The 19,351-nt window shown below is 35.8% G+C and overlaps 2 protein-coding genes across 2 annotated transcripts; one reads left to right on the plus strand and one right to left on the minus strand.

Annotated features, from left to right (window-relative positions):
- Positions 1-1,029: 1,029 nt before the first annotated feature.
- LOC123309901 (Bardet-Biedl syndrome 7 protein homolog) lies at positions 1,030-12,466 on the plus strand. The gene is made up of 14 exons (XM_044893201.1): positions 1,030-1,180; positions 1,728-1,851; positions 1,904-2,018; positions 4,367-4,496; positions 4,567-4,754; positions 5,439-5,628; positions 5,683-5,879; positions 6,978-7,095; positions 7,165-7,317; positions 7,837-8,039; positions 8,091-8,264; positions 9,968-10,077; positions 11,903-12,133; positions 12,192-12,466. The coding sequence occupies exons 1-14, from the start codon at positions 1,079-1,081 to the stop codon at positions 12,335-12,337; spliced, it is 2,181 nt and encodes a 726-aa protein (XP_044749136.1). The 5' UTR covers positions 1,030-1,078; the 3' UTR covers positions 12,338-12,466.
- On the minus strand, positions 12,370-17,957 carry LOC123309902 (26S proteasome regulatory subunit 6B). The gene is made up of 6 exons (XM_044893202.1): positions 17,750-17,957; positions 17,213-17,607; positions 16,942-17,159; positions 16,554-16,798; positions 16,000-16,152; positions 12,370-12,671 (listed from the first exon to the last, which is right to left on the minus strand). Exons 1-6 carry the CDS (start codon positions 17,780-17,782, stop codon positions 12,486-12,488), a joined length of 1,230 nt encoding a protein of 409 aa, XP_044749137.1. The 5' UTR covers positions 17,783-17,957; the 3' UTR covers positions 12,370-12,485.
- Positions 17,958-19,351: the final 1,394 nt, after the last annotated feature.

Genomic DNA, 19,351 nt, shown 5'->3' on the forward strand with positions numbered 1-19,351 from the left:
ATCAATACAGAAACTGTGCAGTTACTGTACATCAAAAACTGCGTTTTGAAAACGCAGAATTATCAATACAGAAACTGTGCAGTTACTGTACATCAAAAACTGCGTTTTGAAAATGCAGAATTATCAATACAGAAACTGTGCAGTTACTGTACATCAAAAACTGCGTTTTGAAAATGCAGAATTATCAATACAGAAACTATGCAGTCACTGTAAATCAAATACTTCGTTTTGAAAATGCAGAATTATCAATACAGAAACTGTGCAGTCACTGTAAATCAAAAACTGCGTTTTCAAAATGCAGAATTATCAATACAGAGACTGTGCAGTTACTGTACATCAAGAACTGCGTTTTGAAAATGCAGAATTATCAATACAGAAACTGTGCAGTTACAGTACAGCAATCTCAGTGCTGCATTCTGGTGGCACTTGTAGTGCAGTATTTGTACAGTTGCTGTATATTGTGTTTGTTGGGTGAGGGGAAAATATAATCATTGATTTTACGTGTAGCATTCCAATTCTCAAACTTAACAAAAAATTGTTAATTCTATGGAAAAATAATAGAACTTTATGAATTTATAGGCTCGTCATGGTAAGAATATTATTCTTCTTAAATGAAGGTACCTTTACGTGTGATTCTTCAAATATCATTCCAAAATTGTTCTGATGGCAAACTTTTGCATAATAAATACCTCTGCAGACGTACTCCTTCCACAAAATATTATTCTGAAGACATGAGAGATTGAAAATTTGCCTAATAAACAGTCATGCAGGATCTTATCTTATGGAAGGTGAATATCAATCCTTCGAACAATGGCATGCATTTCTATTATATTTCATCAAAAAGAAATATTCATCTAGGTACTAGGTAATTCTCATCTCAGCATGTTTCACCCAATTACTGTTTTAAATGAATTAAAACGGATTTGAACAGAAAATGTTTATTGTGTACACCCCGTACCCAGGGGCGCTACTTAGCAACTTGGGTGCAATACAAACAAAAAAATTCTTCAGTGTGGAGAGCAGTAGTGGTTTCAGTGGTAAAGAAGTATAATTTCTTCAGGTGAATTCTAGGAGTGTCATGGAATTGGATCTTTCCAGACTTGATTATACCATTGTTGGTTTAACATCTAGGAATTGCATGAAGTTGCTACCTTCGAATTATCTGAAGGAACCTCAAAAGGTAATCGAAACTAACTACAGTCACTGACACTACATAATAATATTTCCAGATTAATTTGAAATAAAGTTTGTTTCTTGAATGGAGCCCAAAATATAGGTAATCAGTTTCAGATGTGGGATATTTGAAATAGTGAAAAGATTTCTAAGAACTCTTGGCTTTTTTACCTAATTATCAGTGAAAATTGAATATTTCTGTAAATAAAAGAAAAAGACAAGAAATGTGTGATTTGATCAACGTATGAGTGAAGCAGTTTCTAAGCCACTAGTGAAAGATATTCTTTCATATGAAATTAAAATAGAAACATCATCTATTCCATTATCTGTTGCTTTCTAAAATATTACCAAATTGATCTGAGTCCATTGAGTCTGTACAGTTTGTTTCACGTAAGCGTTTGATAAAACATTGCATATATGAGGCAGAACGGGATATTTCTAATAAAATAATATTATAATAGAACCACTCGTTAAAGTTAATGAAGATCTAGCAATACTTTTGGTCCTTTTCTCATGATGAGAACCTCGTAGAAATTCTAGTTATTGTTTTTCAGGTGGCTGTAGCTGACAAGGATGGCATTCTTCAAGTTTTCAGCATAAAAAAGGAAGACATTTCTTTGGTTTTCAAAACCTTACCTGGTTCAGAAATCACATCTCTTAGACTCGGAGGTGCTATGGGTAGGTTAATTGATTTCATTCACGATAAAAAATCTTGAATTCTTTTTTTAAGGGACGTCAACTGATAAAATTTTCGTAGCCTTGGATAGTGAGGTCCACGGATATACAAGAAAGGGGAAATTATTCCTTACTTTCGACTCTTGCATGACAGAGCCAATTGTATCTATGTAAGAAACACCGTTCTCTCATCCTCACATACATTGAAAATCAAAATATTCATTTTTATTTACTCTATAGATTAGAGTGATGTAGATTGGAAACTTCCATACTACGAGACTAAATCGTTTTTCTGCGCCCTCTATTAACTTGGGGTGAATATTAAAACACCCATCAGGGTGTTTCTTTCAATATATAGATGACGCTGGAAAAAGGTAGATTTCCCTCAACTTCATTTGAAGGACAAGTAGTGATTTGTGTTCTGTCATTTGAAATTTTGAAGATTGAATTTGAATGTTTGAATAGATATTTGTGCAACTAGTTGGGGAAAGCACAATTTTTCGTAATGAGCGCTTCGCTCGTTGAGCAAAAGAACCCGAAAAAAGAAAAATAGTGTTTCCCAATGTGTTGCACACAATGTTTTTTCTAATTTTGAATAGGATGTTACTATGAAGTCGAATTATGAAAGTACCAATAACGTCTATACAAGCATTACATGCGTCCCTTGGCTGAACAAGCATCCAGTGACGGAAATATTTAATTTTTCACTCCGTTACTATGGTAGCAAGTATCTTTTCATCATCAATTGCGAAATATTTTACTTTTCGTAACTGGTTAGAAAATGTAAAACGTTTCAAAACGTCAATGAGTTTTAAAAAGTGCTACTTTATATGTCAAAATTAGAAAAAATACTTTATATATCCTAATTTAGGCATCAGTATATTTTTGGAAAGTTTTTTTCATCATCTTTGGGTAATGAAGAACATGTTTAGTTTACCTATTGAATCATATGCATTTTTAAATGGACTTGTTCACATTCAATACATTGAAGTTGATGTAACGGACAATAATGCCAATTTCATTCACATATTATTCAGAAATGATTCAATTTTAATATTTTTTTAACTATTTGATCCATAGGAATCAAATTAAGTGAATCTCAAAGAATTGTATGTTCAATAGTAGCATGTACCTAGTAGTTCGGTGGAACGTTATCCATTTAGTTGTCCTGATGATGGCAAATTGGCAATTCAATTCGGATCGTAACACTCGTTGATATTCATATCGGCGGGTGGTATGCATCTGAATTTAATTCTTATTATTGTATTCATTGCCTTGAGGCGTTATAACTTCATTATTTTACCGCTGGCATCAATTCCGCCGTGAACTGAACGTGTTCCCACCTTCTCAATTCTTACACGTATGTTGTGTACATTAGCCCTACCAGCATAATGAATTAGAGAAAATATGGGACATATGCCATTGTTTTCTTCTGTGTTTCGATCTGGAGAGGTATGAATCGGATCTCGTTTCATACTGCATGGGTGGCGCCCGAGTACGACTCGATAATACTCAGAAGCGTCTGCCAGTTTTTCATTAGAGTCCATCAATTCCAAAAGTTTTTCCATCGGAGAATGAGCTGTGGTGCTCTGACGAGGTGAAATGAGACCGAAACCCTGGTCAGAATCTGCTTTTCTTCGGTAGAATGTTATCCATCTAGTTGTCCTGACGATGGCAAATTGGCTAGTTCAATTCAAATCGTGACATTTATATTGGCGGGTGGTATGCATCTGAATTCAATTCTTATTACTAAAGATAATGTTATTCCATTCCATTCAAAGTCCCAGTTCAGCCGCTGTCTGCACCAAGACAGTCAATCACTTCGGTGACTAGGTGGACAAATTGAAGACGGTATGAAGTATATCCAAAACTTCTGATCCGGCGATAAACAGGATGTAAATGGCCTCTCATGCTCTGCAAACTATTGGCCCGCAGTTGACCTTGAGGATTATGGAAATGGAGCGGTTTCATAGAGCCAAAAGCCTAAGGCGGCGATCTCGAGGTGGGATTTTTCCTCTGACACATCTTTAACCTTTAAATCTTCGTCTACTGCCTTTTACCCTTATGTGCAACCTCGTGGCTATTTCTCAAACCAGTCCAACCAGCCTTGCGCAAGCTCAGTAATGGCCCCATATCAAATCCGCTAAGATGTTGAAAATTTTCTCGTCTTCACAACGTATTATAAGCCTATCAAATGTGAATTGTGGTTTGAGAACACAATAATCGTAATCGAATATTTACGCCATTAAAAATACTAACCTCTATGATGACAATATCGAATTTGCTTTCTTCACATCATTGTTGCTATATCTGAAAACTTGAGTAGCTATCCTCGTAGTCTTAAGGTCTTTACTGGTAAATCTGTCTGTGGATTAGAATGGAACAATCTTTAAAGCCAGGAATGGAAGTTGTAATGAAACTAAACCTAAGTTTTCCCACTTAAATTCATTCTAAATGAATCCATTATACTTATATTATAGATTTTCAAAATTTCTGATCAGTATCATTTATGCTTCAGGTTCGTTTTGGAAAACGATCTCTTCTTATGTGGCAATCACATATATAATCATTATAGGGATTGTAAAGAGATTGGAGCTTACCTATGTGGTGATAAAATTGTAGATGTTATCGCTTTCCATCAAGAACAGGTAAACTTCAAACCATTTTTTCTTGTTATTTGACTTACAACAAGTTTTTAAAGATATTGAAATGTTCTAGACTGGAAGACTTATCTCATTGATCGCCTGCGAAGGACGCATGATAAGGGTATTAGAACATGGTCGAGTAACACTCAGCATGGAGGTAGACAGCGCACCTACAGTCCTTCATGTTTTAGAGCAAGATGAGGAGAAGTATGTCTTATTTGGTACTCAAGACGGACGAGTAGGACTTCTGGATGTGAAAAAGTAAATACCCAAATACTTAAATCTCCTTTACCTTTTGCCTTAAGACAGGTAGTTATCAATAAAATGTCAATCTGCGGTTGAGATTCACTTTTCGGTAACTCCGCAAAAAACTGCATCACTTTCGTGATTCAATTTAATATTCATTCATGCCTTCGGAACTACTTTTATCAAGCATGCAGTTATGTGTGCCCCCTTTTTCCTCTTTTGTCTTTGTTTTGTCATTGTTTTTTTTTTTAGGTTATTGTATTACATTCAGTTTTATACTTTCGTCATTTTATATTTGGCTATATTACTGTTTCTCCATAGTTTCTTTCGTTTTTTCAACTTCACTTCTGTGATTTTTCTCCTGAAGATGAGCTGTTAATCGCTCGAAACATGTTGAGGATATATTAAAAATCACCTAAGTAATTTTATCTGGAATAGTGTTTTATTTGCCTTTACTATGGAAACTATGCACCCAAATTGAGTGCATTGTAAAGTTAAACTCGATTCTCGCTGTAATTCTGCTTTGTGTTCAAAAGTCAAAGTCATCGTCATACCTCTCATTGTATTCGTTCAGAAAATGAAAGAGATGAAGAAAGGAGGATAAAATAATACAAACTTCATCTGTTTATCCCCCATAAATTCTCGTTTGTCGATTCATGATTATAAATCAAAATAAACTCTAACTAATTTTTCATCTAGTTCTCAAGGTTTCGAAAGATGGTTGATTGTCAATGGAGAAACTTCTAGCAATATATCATGTATAGACAGCTATGACTTGACTGGGGATGGCAATAACAATTTAGTCATCGGAAAACAAGATGGTAACATAGAAATATACAATATAAATATTTCTGATCCAAACGATGCATCGCTCCTCATATTTTCTTATGTAAGTTTATATATTTCCTTAATTGCTACCGAGAATTCCCAGGTTTTTTTGCAGAACTGTAATGAGAGTGTGACTGCAGTGCAGTGTGGTATACTGAATACTGGAGGTTTTGATGAAGTCTTGGTTTCAACGTACACGGGTAGAATTTTCAGTTTGACTTCAGAGAAAATCGAAAAAAATGTGGAGAAAAACGAACAGGGAGAAAATATGATTTTTTCAGCTGATACGGCGAACAAAATCTCTAAACTTAGGTGAGTAACGACCAGTTATCGTTTTACGCTCATTTTGTGAGGAACAAAAGTATGATCATAGAGCCCAGAAGTTTGGCTCTGAAAATGGGTTCAAAGGCGTGAGTTCGACTCACTGATGAAGAATTCGTGAAATTTTCCGCATTCAAGGGGACGAATGCGTCAGTTCATTTCATTACTCTATAGTTCCCGAGTTTGTAGGCATCCTAATTAAAAAAAAGGCGGTCAAATTGAATTGATATAGTTAGTAGAATTAAATAACGAATAAGAAGACTTTGTGGAGATAGTATCAAGAATCAATACGGTATCGTAAATAGCTTGCGACAAACTCGTAATAAGGTCAAACTAGTGGCGGCTCCGTTTTGGCCGCCATCAGAACAGTTCGGGAGTGAGAGGGTTGAACATGTTTTTGTTGTTGGGAACTAAGAAATTGAATATTTGTTGCTGGTGTACTATAACACCAGCATGGTACTTTGAATAGTCTATAGCTCATTGTATATACTTAGATGAGCAAAATAAACTGAGTGGTAAGCAAAACGGAGCAAAATGAGAGCAAAACGAGGGCTACTGATCCGCTACTGACATGGAATAAAAGGAGCCGGCAATTCATTCTAGCAGAGACAACCTGCTGTTGACAACCTGTTGTCTCTGCATTCTAGTTTCGTTGATGAAGGAGTTTTGTTTCTGTCACTAGGTTAAATAATACCGAAACCATAGTCAGCATTTACTCTTTGTCGACGAAATGAAACTTCTGCTAATACTTTGAAGTTTGTTAGATTTCATTATCTGCGGATGTAATGCATCTGAATTAATTAGTTTACAATTTAAAATTCCATTCTGGATGCATAAGTAGCCATTTGACAACCAATATATATTCAATTAATTGGATTGAAAAAGTATAAATTTTTCTTTTGTCTGTGATACTTATCCACCATTTTTTTTTCATTTCAAAATGAAAAAATTCATCCATACATGATTTATCCACAAAATTTGCGTTCAATTGAAGTAAGTAGTGCAGCTTTTCACCACTATTTATATCGAAAAATGAAGATTGATTACTATATAATGAGTTTGTAATTTCAAAACTTGAATTTTTCATAGGAATGAAATAGATGATTTGCAAAGAAAAGTAGCGAAAGAAAGAGAAAAATATCAATCATCAACACAGTCTATTTTTGACGAGTATTCGGCCATTCCGCTATTAGCTGTTAATGATTCTGTAAGTATACTGAAGTATTTTGGCTAATATTTAGTTTTATCCATTATGAGTTCTACTCTTTATTTTCAGTTCATTTTAGACAAACAGTATTCCACCTACACTTTGACCATTGAAGTACCAACAGCAATAGATAATATACTGCTGCAGAGTGATGTTAAGCTGGATCTTTTAGATGTAGAAAAAAATTCGGCAGTTGTTAGTTATAGCGAATGTTTGGCAGAAGTGAGTATCTATCTAGGTTTTTTATGATTTCCCGAATATTACAGAATCTTCATAATAAATATTTGTTGATAATTCCTCATATAAGGAGGTGGTCTTTGAATGAGTGTAGATTACTATCAAGATAAGGCATGTGAATGCGGTATAGGAGGTGATATAAAGCCATCAGGACCTACTCTAGAATTTCGATACAAATTACAATTAATGGTTATTGTGACTTTCGTGATGTCTTCTTGCAAATTCCGGGCATTTTCCGATGGCGAAAAAAAAAGAACTCTTTGGTACTATCTCTCAGCTTCGAGTAGGTTGGACACGAAGAATATGAAGATTATCCTTCAAAACCGGAATGTGAAAGTTATGTGCTTTTTGATGGATGCTATGCGCCTGAATTAGTTCTTATCATTCTGAAAATGTTCTGTCTAACTAAATACTGTAAAGGTTTTCTCGAAAACACAATAGGAGAATACTTAACTGACCGGCTGGTTTGGAATGTTTTCAATTAATTCCTTCATATTTTTTCAGAGTCGAAACGCCCTTTTGGTCACGTACCGATGCCAGATGAACACAAACCGCCTTGAAATAAAAATTCGTACCATTGAAGGACAAAGTGGCGTTCTTCAAGCATACATTACCCCTCTGGTTCAACCAAAATGCAGCAGAGTGCGTAAATATGAAGTAAAGCCGTTGTCACACCATTACAGGGTACACAATGTCGAACACTCTGGGTAATTGTAACGAATTTGTTTTAAAACTTTATAAAAAACAAAACATTTTAGGAACGTCAATACCTTGTCAATCAAGGGCAGTTTCAGTTTGGCTGAAATTCACGCTTGGATTTGCAAATGTGTGCCAGAAGTTCCAGAAAAGCCTCAGGCCACTCAGGCCAACGAAAATAACAGCATATTTTTCAAATCTTCTTTCCTAGGCACAATTCTGCAATGCTGCTACTCGTAAGTAGTGGAATCCAATGAATCATGACTGTTTCAGCCTAAGAATATGGAATTTCATTTTTCGGTAGTACCTAATTATATTAATTCCCCCTCACGTATTACTCACTTGACACATGAATTACTTTTGGAGCATTTTTTATGCACAATGCGCAATTCAGCTTGCTATTTAAATAGGAATATTAGTCTTCTGATATGGTGGTTCACCCAGAGTTCCGAAGACCTAAAAAATGAACCAATCTAATCTGCGGACGGCGATCGCATGAGCCTATTCTGTCAATGAATTCTTACACCTAGAGGCAGAACCAAATCTTTAATCACAAATCATTCACGAAAGCCTATCAAGCAGGGGCGTGTTTACCATGGAAGTTGTAGAGGATGTAAATGAGTAATGAAACAAAAATAATCAAAATATTTTTACACTTTTCTTATGAAACAAGTTTCAAGCGGCCAAACACGATGCAGCCGTACCTCAAACACCATGCTAACCGTTCTTGCCTCATTGGCGCACCCAAGGGTAGGGAGGCAAATGCCTTCGGAACTACTTTCATAAAGCATGCAGTTATGTGTGCCCTCCCAGAACTTATATGTGCCCACCATAATATCATTCTGGGTGCGCCACTCACCTGCATACGTATAAGTATCTCTTTCTCATTTCACCATTATGATGAGTATTTTTGTTGCTTGAACCACAGACAGAACAGAAAACTAATATACAGAGTGTTGAACAGTACGAGAAATTCAACTTCCTCGTATCTATTTTGAGTATACTCCATACTCATTTCGTAGCCCTTGGCCTTTAATGTCAGTACATTATGAGTCCATTGTAAACTGTTATGAATGCATTGTCCATGAATAGATCATTTTTCGGTAAACACAGATTATAGATTTAATAAATTACCTTCCTTAAAACTTTTCTTCAATATATCAATGCAATAAACTTCATTTAAGTTTTAAAATAATCTTGATCAAGCTCAGATTGATTACTAGAAAAAAAAATGGTAAAAAACTAGAAATCTCTACCGGAAAAATAAACATATCCCACCGCTGTCATCACACCCCCTTCGAGATCGACGGATAACATCCTATAAATCAAAGATTATAGAGTAACTCTATAAATATTTGCTATAAATGATAAGGAATTCGTCTTCGAATAGAGGCCACCATGATAGGATGCTATTTTGCCTATAAAGAAATAAGTTGCTCGATCGAGAACTCCGAAGAACACGTTGAGCTGCATTCACAATTCAGTTCGCGGGTCGAAGTGCACTTCGGCATGGAAGTTAAGCAGATGGCGTTCTCTGTTACCATTCGTATAAACATATCCCACCGCTGTCACCATACCCCTTTGACATCGACGGATAACGTTTAAATCACAGATTATAGACTAACTCAGTAATCTTTGCTATAAATGACAAGGAATAATCCTGTCTTCGACTAGATGCACCATGATAGGATGCTATTTTGCCTATAAAAAAATAGCAGTCGATCGAGAACTCCGAAGAACACGTTACATTATACAGGTTGGCCCTGGATGACTACGAGAAAAAATTCGAAAAAAACTAGAAATCTCTCCCGGAAAATAAACACATCCCACCGCTGTCACCACACCTCCCTCGAGATCGACGGATAACAACATATAAATCAACTGATCCAGTGAAATAACTTCTTGAAAGTATTTTTACAATGAAATAAACTTTTTACAGGAGAGGAGATGCATCTTTCAAATCCAATAATATTTCAACAATTTCTATAATCAAAGAATTTATCAGCAATGAAGCTACCAAGAAAAATATCAAAGTGGAATTTTCTATAGGTGAGACAAGTCAAAACATATTTTTCCTGATCTTCCTGAATCTCATTTTATTTAGTCCAAAGATTATAGAGTCTATAATAATACTAATCTAATATATAAAATTCTCGTGTCATAGTTTTCGTTACCATACTCCTCCGAAACGGCTTGACCGATTTTGATGAAATTTTTTGTGCTTATTCGGTATCTATGAGAATCGGCCAACATATCTATTTTTCATCCCCCTAAATGTTAGGGGTAGTCCACCCCTAAATTTTTTATTTCATTTTTTGGACAAAATTTTTAATTTCTATTTTTTTATGATACAACATACAAAAATACATACAAACCTCAATTTTCACCCTTCTACGATCAACCCTTATTTTTTAATAGCCATTTTAGTAATTTAATCATTTTTTTTTAGAAATGACTAGGAAATTATTTATATGGCAAAACAACGTTTGCCGGGTCAGCTAGTACTCTATAATCTTTGCTGTAGTCAGCTTTATTATAGTCAACCAGACTGGTAGCATAGTAATATAGGGTAATATTACACACCCCCCTAAGAATTTTTTGTTGCTTATATTTTCATGTTATTTTTTTGAATTTGTGGTATAAAAATACTTTCACCCTGCTGTACAGGGTGCTCCATGCAGAGCCGATTGACGAGTTTCAAAGGGCTATGAAAAATAGTAAAGCGGTTTTATTTATTTGAATCAGTGGAAAATATAGTTTTTGTACTCAAGTTTTGGAAACAATATCGCTCAGATAGCGCCGGTCGGCATCAGCGATATGATGAAGTCGATTTAGAAAGTTTTTGACCGCTTTCGGCATATAACGAGAGGTTTGGCTCGTATTTCTTCAGGTATTCGCTACTTTAGCTGTGGTTCTTTGACGATAAAAATGAAATATCATTTTCCCTTCTTTGGAGATTTTACTGCAATCAGTTAAGTCTAGTTTATGGTAAGGGAGGCGAAGCATGGCACTTTTTTGAGAGCATTCACTAGTTGCAAAACTTAGTTAACTTGTACAGTAATCAAAATCCCGTGAACTTCCTAACTACGTACATCCACTCTTGACGTCTCGAACAACGTCATACAATGGTCAAGTGTCACAATATTCCAACCAATCACACTTCAAACTCTCTCTCTAATGTCTCCCTTGCCATTGACGAAAAATTGAGATGTTGCTATACCTATTCACTTAATTTTTTTTTATAAGTCCAGAATTCAATTATCGCGTATTTTGAATATTTATACAATTTCCGCTTTTTACTTTGGCTTTGAAGATGACTGTATGGTCAAAACAGCGACATCTGGATGATAGTACTCAGTATAGCGTCTACCAGTATATGAATAAGAGTCCGTCAATTCCAAAAGTTTTTCCATTAGAGAAGACGCTATGTTCCTCTGACGAGGTCAAATGAGACCGAAATCATGGTCAGCATCTGCTCTTCTTCGGCGGAACGTTCTCCACTTATAGTGGCCCTGACGATGGCAAATTAGCTAGCTCAATACAGATCGTAACACTTGCTGATATTCATATCGGCGGGGGGTATGCATCTGAATTAATAATATAGTAGTCGACTTTCCCTTATATTCACTTGGGACTTACTCATGCGGACCACTTTCCAGCCACAAAACCGTAATCGGCTTGCACAGCTATTGTTTTGGACCGACTTCAAGTTGTGGTCTGTGCGTTTTCCTACTAATTTCCTAATCAACACTCAAACGACAGTTTAGTGGTTGCGTTCCTTTTGGCGCTTGGCACATAGTACTTGTGAGTTAGGCCCAATTGAATAATTATTCAAGTTAACTCGACACAGTATTGATATTATGGCCTTCCTCAGGAATTGATGAACAGACTGTAGATGATGTCCTTAAAATTTTGATTCCAAACCTCCAGAAGCATCAAAAATTTAAGAAAGACATAGCCCTCTTGGACGCTTTGCATGAATTGGAACTTTCAGAGGAGGAAAACATGAATTCTTTGTCAGAAAGATACAGGAAACTACTGGCTGAAGAATCGATACTCCGAAACGATTTCAATAATAACCCAGATTACTTAGGTCGATTGTATGGTAAGTTATGTTCATTTCCAATCTACGATATTTATCGAATGAGCTCATTGAATTTCAGGTATTGTATGTGATCTTTATGCGGATTACAACAAAATGAAGGGTATAAATATAAAATCCAAACTACCACAATTGATGAAAGTGCTTGAAGATGTTGATTTCCACAAGCTGCTGGAATTCTTCAAACCTGAGAAAGGAATATCCTAGTCTAGATGAGCAAAAAATAAAATACAAATGAATTTATCTTCACTGTATATTGGTTTTAACAATATCAAAATTACTTATGTTCAGCAATTCAAAGAAATAAATACACTGAATCTCTTGTTTTGAAGCGAATGACAACATTTCCTCTCATTCATTTGTAGAATTCATGTTCACTCTCGTCTTTCTTAATGTTATTTTTGTATCCTTTCTCGAAGTCCTTAGGCAAGACTATGTAACGATTCTCTCGTACAGCGTGCATACCAGCCTCCTGACAAATCGCATTCACATCGGCTCCAGAGATTCTATCGGGTCTTGCAACGAAATCCTCAAGATCAACCTAAAATTAATTAAAAAAAAGTTTGATGGGAAATTGTTACTCCAATAGTTCTAGTACAAGTATAGTTTAAAACAAATCAGGGCAAGAGAGTATGCTATAACCGGCAACTCACGAGGATATTTTTTGGGTCCTCATTAAACCCCCCTTTGTTGTCAAGCAGTATCAGGCTTTTTTATCCCTATTAATATTTTATCAATAAATTATCACACTTTTGGATTCGTCAGAATTTTGAGGTGATTTTCCGAAGCTTCCTAGAGAAATTCGAGCTTTCAGAGACAAATACATATTCCCTACTTGGAATGATCACAAAGATGGCCATAGCTACTTGCCCTTTAACGTCTATTTTTTTGAAGCTATGTTTTTTATTGCAATCTTGATGATAGAATGCTATTTGCTTATTTCAAATGGTAACCCACATTCTTCTATCGAATTATGATTGCTTCCTAAAAACCATTAAAAAATGTCCTATTCTAACCATATGCCTAAAATTGTCTACGTTTCTAAGGTGCGTATCGTATTCAGTTCTTATAATTATTCATCTTCAATAGGTTTGTTCATAAAGTAATTCACAACGGTTATGAACTGTACAGAGCAAGCGCAATAGGGAATACTCCTTCTGACAAAAATGATGTATTTTTTATGAAATATCTTTGGAAAGTCACATTTTGAAATGACCATTTCAACCGTTTCCCAAAAAAAAATTATTTCAAGTATTTAAAAATGAAAAATACAAATGGGTATTTAAAATTTAAAGCGTTTGGTTTCAATTGCACAAGTTGGCAACATCGACTTAAATATGCGTTGATAATAAAGGACAACAAATACATTATCTTGATGAGATAGACAAAGATGGCTGTCTACGAAGTCTGCGACGAACGAGGAATTTCGTAAAATTTTATGGGTTTTTTATGGCCGGTTGCTGTTGAGGCTTGCCAGTTAGTACGAGCCTTATGATGGCTGTAAATCAATTTTTTTATAGTGGGCGCCGTTGCAAAATCGTGAACTAGAAACGAAACGATTTAAATTTTAAAACCCCATATTTAAAGAATAATTTTGAATAGTTTCCGCGGTGCATTTGAAAAAATCATAAATGAAACTCATAATTATTCAGTTTAAACTTGCAGTGATAACCCAAATTGAGGAGAATAACCCATTTCATTTTGAGGTTGCGAAAATCCATTTGCGCTTGCTCTGTACAGGGTGGGCAAAATTGGTGATACCTGAACTACAACCATTTATGTCGTCTTTTTTTGAGAAACTAATAATGCCATCAACTACATTCATCTATCTTCTTTTGTTTTTGAGTTATAGACCAAAATTTAAATTTGGCCGATTTCAACTTTGGTCATTATCTCCGTTTCTGTTCGTGCTAGGATGTTGAAATGAAGACACAGACACTTTTTTGATAGCAATCCAGTGGCGTACTATGATTTTTTTCCCACTGGTTTAATTGCTGAGCTATAACATGAAGTTGTGTTTTTTCTTATGAAAACAGTAGTTCAAAATGACTCAGAAAGAATCGTCATTTTTTTACCGTTTCAGTAATATATTATACATCACCCTCAGTCTTTCTAAGTCAACTACTGTTTTCATAAAAAAAAACATATTTATGTTATAGCTCAGCAAATATACCTGTTGGAAAAAATCATAGTATGCCACTGGTTTGCTATAAAAAAAGTGTCTATATAATGTTTTCATTTCAACATCCTAGCTTAAACAGAAACGGAGATAATGACCAGTGTTGAAATTTTAATTTTAACCTATAACTCGAAAACAAAAGAAGATAGAGTAATGCAGTTGATGGCATTATTAGTTTCTCGAAAAAAGACGACCGTAATGGGCCATACATTTTCCTCTATCTTGTTGGGTTGAAAAAGTTGTAATTCAGGTATCACCAATTTTGCCCAACTGTTCTGAACCACTCCACGAACAAGCCAATTATGGGAAATTGTAAACACCAGGAATTCACATATGCGAAATTCATTTTCCAGTCCCATTTGAGTTCCCTTTTTATTTGGATTAGACAAGATAACTCATTTCAGCAATGAGGGTCATATGAATCTCTTTCTCATTCATGGCGAGTGTGATAGAATTGTTGATAGAACAATAAGACGTTTCTAAGGTGACCTGAATTTGCTCCTGGTCAAGTTGGCAAGGGCTGGGTTCGTGGTTGTGACCTATGCGGATGACCTTGTGCCACTGGGTATAGATGGGTAGTCATTTCCGATCTGACGCCGAATACTGAGCGTCATGTGTATGATCGAGCGATGGTGCTTAGAAAACAAACTTTCGGTCAGAGATGGTTCCTCTTACTATGAAGCAACATCAAACTCCCTAGTTTGATGGAGTTGGGCTCACTATATTCGAGCAATTTCGAAATCTTGATATTGGACTACAAACTACAAGGGAATAAAGGCATTAAGGCCTTATTAAGAATAAGGCGAATGTGATATTTTGGTCTCCTCAGAGATTAGTTGGTAAATGGATGGGGCTTCAAAAACACATTATGCACTAATTGTGCATAACTTGAACATCTTTGGTGTGGTGGACTTTCATTGTGAATTCATTATGACTAAATGAAGAAAAGCCAGGGACTTCTCTGCCGACTTCTGGTATTTTTGACAGTGCGAGTCTCTCCAACCGTGTGCAGATGAACAATGGGCCACAAGGCCTCAGTTCAGTCTGGAAAAGGCACCGCACATAGGAGAAGAAAAAACATATATCTACTAGGCGTGATAATCGATTTCACTACTTAGGGGTTTTATTTGCGGCAAAATTTGCACGCTATGCTTCCAAGGATAGCCAAACTTGAGGTGGCCTTAACTCTGGAACATTTCAACCTTGGTAGCGATACAATGACGTAAACGTCCAACCTCTATATGAAAGTTAACCATCTACCGATTTCCACAATTTCTTACCATCATTTTACAGAGCCTATAGAAAGATGTGTGATTTGAATAGCTGGTCAGTTTGGAGTAATAGTATTTTAGGGATAGATTACTCTGAAAATGTCTACCGCAGTTATGGGTGAAACGTGAAATACCGAAAACGGCACAGCTGAATACCTCAAAACTTCTTATATGCAAATATTCCAAATTCTGTTAGAAAGCATTCCATTAATTCTCTTCTTTACCAATGCACCATTCTGTTCATAATAAATTAAAAGGGATGGCCAATTACTCTTGCCAATATTAAATTTACATCTCATTAAAGCCATTCTTGCCAAGCATATAAATTTCCACATTTCTTTATGATTGGACGGGCAAATGCCAACATAAACAAACAACACAAAAAAACTTGATATTAAGGTTGATAAAAAAATGCACACCTCTTCAGATAAATTCATTTTAGCTGTGATAGTGCTGAAAATTAACCGCTTCTGTCTACGGTCGGGAAGAGGGAATTCAATTTTCCTATCAAGACGACCAGGTCTCAAGAGAGCAGGATCCAATGTATCGGCACGATTGGTAGCCATGATAACCTAGAAGGAAAACACTGAAAGTTAATGGAGTTCAAATCAAACACAATACTAAAAATTATTGACTTATCAAGCACTGTTAACCCACCCTGTATATTTTCCGAAAACAAATTCTTTTTCAAACTAGGTATATGGAATCAATTAAGAATATCATTCATATGTTAAATAACAAAATTTGTGCTTCGCGCAGTACTGAAGTGATAAAAAAATATTGAAAGGTGTTATCATAATTCCAGTAAAACAAAGCAATTTCAACATTTTCGTTTATCTGGCTTCGAAACACAAGAAATATCCAGCCTGTACTTAAAAAGGAATCATCAATCTGACCATGTTATTTATATTCAGCCATATTGATCTGAGGTTAGACATTGCAATGGAAAGAAAATATAAAAATATTTTCTTACTTTGACATTGGTAGTTTGATCGAACCCATCCATCTGGTTCAATAACTCCAGAAGAATACGCTGTACCTCCCTATCAGCCCCAGTTTGGGCATCAAACCTCTTAGTGGCTATAGCATCAATTTCATCTATGAAAATTATGGCAGGCGCGTTCTCTTTGGCTAGTCTGAACACATCACGCACCATTCTAGGTCCTTCACCCAAATATTTTTGAACGAATTCAGAACCAACTACTCTGATGAAAGCAGCTTGAAAAATAAATGTAACATGTTAGAGAAGAAAGTCAACACCAATCAATATAGTGAGACTGATTAGAAATCATTCTTCACTCTTAAATTGAAAATATGAATCCTATTATTACAAAAAATAATTACAAGTGAAAGATACTTACCAGTAGTGTGATGTGCTACTGCTTTAGCCAGCATTGTTTTACCACATCCAGGTGGACCATACATGAGAACTCCCCTAGGGGGGTCGATACCAATCTGTTTATAGAGCTCAAAATGAGTTAATGGCAACTCAACTGCCTCTCTGATTTCTTGCTTTTGCATATCCATACCACCAATATCACTATATTGAACGTCTGGCTTCTCATCTGCTTGCAACATACTGAAAATATCATGGTTATTAGATAAAAAATTTACGAGTTGAAATAATATTACCTTATGGACGAGTCTGCCTCAGGAGGAAGAACATCAACCAGAGCATTACTGTGTTTATGCAGAGCCACACTAGCTGAAGGTTTAAGCAATTCCCGATCAATCGTAGATAAAATTCTAACATAATAATTGGATCCAGTCGTCGAACCCACAATACCAGTATTTTGGTCAACAGCTTCTAAAAATTGACCAATAACTAAGGGAACAGATTGAATACGTTTGACCTCTTCTTGTGCATGCAGGTATTCCTTCTTCAGATTCCTTTGTTCGTCCTTTATATACTCTTCCTGAACTTCTAAGAACTCAAGCATTTGCTGCAGTTTTTTATACTTTGTGTACAAATCTTCTACATCCATGTCTTGCAATACCTGTTTGGTGTCTATTGGACTTCCCTCATCCTTAAAACCCATCTTTGTTAATAAAACTAGTGCGAGTATAAACAACTCTAATGACAATAAATTTTATTTGCACCTCGGATCACAGAAAGCAACTCATTAGCATATGAATTAGCTGCGTCAGAAAAAAAAAGGATATGCTCACCTTTTCGATCGGAACCACTTCCATGCTCTCCATCGCGCAAATTTCTGAAAAGTATTATTTTATGCTACGATAGATATCTGCAATAGGTATACGACTTAAATTCCAATGTTCTTGAAAGAATAACTTTATATTAAATGTATTCTAATAATGACTTGTAAAATCGAAGTCATAACATAACCACAAATTAAGGAATACATCTATGGTCATATGCAGTTGACAAGAGACAGATGTTGTCTCTAGTAGCATCATAGAAAATACATTTTAGGTACCATGGAGGCAGAGATATAGAATATATCTCTGCATGGAGGTAGGAAAAGACCTCCATGGAAGGTACATTGAACTCTTTCTTGAGTTCAATGGGACGGTACCGTAGACCATAGACATTGAGACTCTATGTCTATGCCTTAAACATTCTCTATACTGTAGGCCGTGAACATTCTCTATACATTCTCTATGAAGAGTAAACAGTGGCGGATTTGCCTTAAGGCCAAGTAAGCCCGGGCCTAGAGCGGCTAGATAGTTTGTCTATGGGCTAGATTAGGGGCGACTAATCGAGACAAAAACAGAGTGAGTGAAAATTATTCGACTAAATTCATTATTCTGCATGGCGAAGACATAAATCCGCCACTGAGGGTAGACCATCGTTGATTGAAGCAAAGAGGAACCTACTCTTTCGAGGAGATATAGCAATATCTCCTTAGATATTGTTGTATTCATTGCAGTTTAACATCCAAAATCCTGCAAATTGTAAGTTTACTTCTAGAGTTAGGGACTAGGCTAGGGAATAAGTTACCGGCTAGTATCATAAACAAGGCCTAAGCAAAGATTATAGATTTCTTAATAAACTTTTAGGGTTTTCACTCCCAATCTCTGAAACAAAATCAATTAAAAATGAAATCGACGATTTGCTCCTGCGTAAATTCTTGCACTAATTTGTTTATTAAGAAATGCAGAATCCTCCCAGAATAAATTTAAATCGATATCTGAAAGATTATAGAGTCTATAATCTTTGGGCCTAAGTTCTCTTTGTTATCACACAACAAAAATAATATTTGTTGGTATGGAATAGAATAAGTATGGAATGTGGAGACTGAAGGAAACATAGACGTAGAGAATGGACTGAGCATTCCAGAGTATGGCACAAAAATGTGAAAGAGACATCCGAACGCGGCCAGTAGGTTGTAGTAGGTTTCAGACACAACCTCTGTCTCTGGTAGGTAGTAGAATTTTGATTGGTCCACAAAGTCCACACTCACATCTATGTCGCCAGAAGAGACATAAGATTTGGCTGTAAGAGTGACTCTAACAAGTCACTCTAGATTTGGCAGCTTCATTGCTTTGTCTCTTTCTTTCATGCGGGTATTGCTCAGTCCATTCTCTATGTCTGTGGGAGGCAAAAAATGAGTTAACAGCATAGTTATAGATTCTATAATACATGGATGAATGATTCTTCATTGGTGGTAATCCAATTTGTATGGATGAATTCTCTACCCTCCGTAGTATTAATTTAATACTCAATGGTACTATGGAGGGTACTCAACAACACCGAGAATACATTCTGGGTGTTGTTGGGCTGCTCCACCAGAGAATAACAGTTGGCAA

The sequence above is a fragment of the Coccinella septempunctata genome, chromosome 3 (assembly GCF_907165205.1).
Source record: "Coccinella septempunctata chromosome 3, icCocSept1.1, whole genome shotgun sequence".
In the NCBI taxonomy this organism is placed as follows: Eukaryota; Metazoa; Arthropoda; class Insecta; order Coleoptera; family Coccinellidae; genus Coccinella; species Coccinella septempunctata.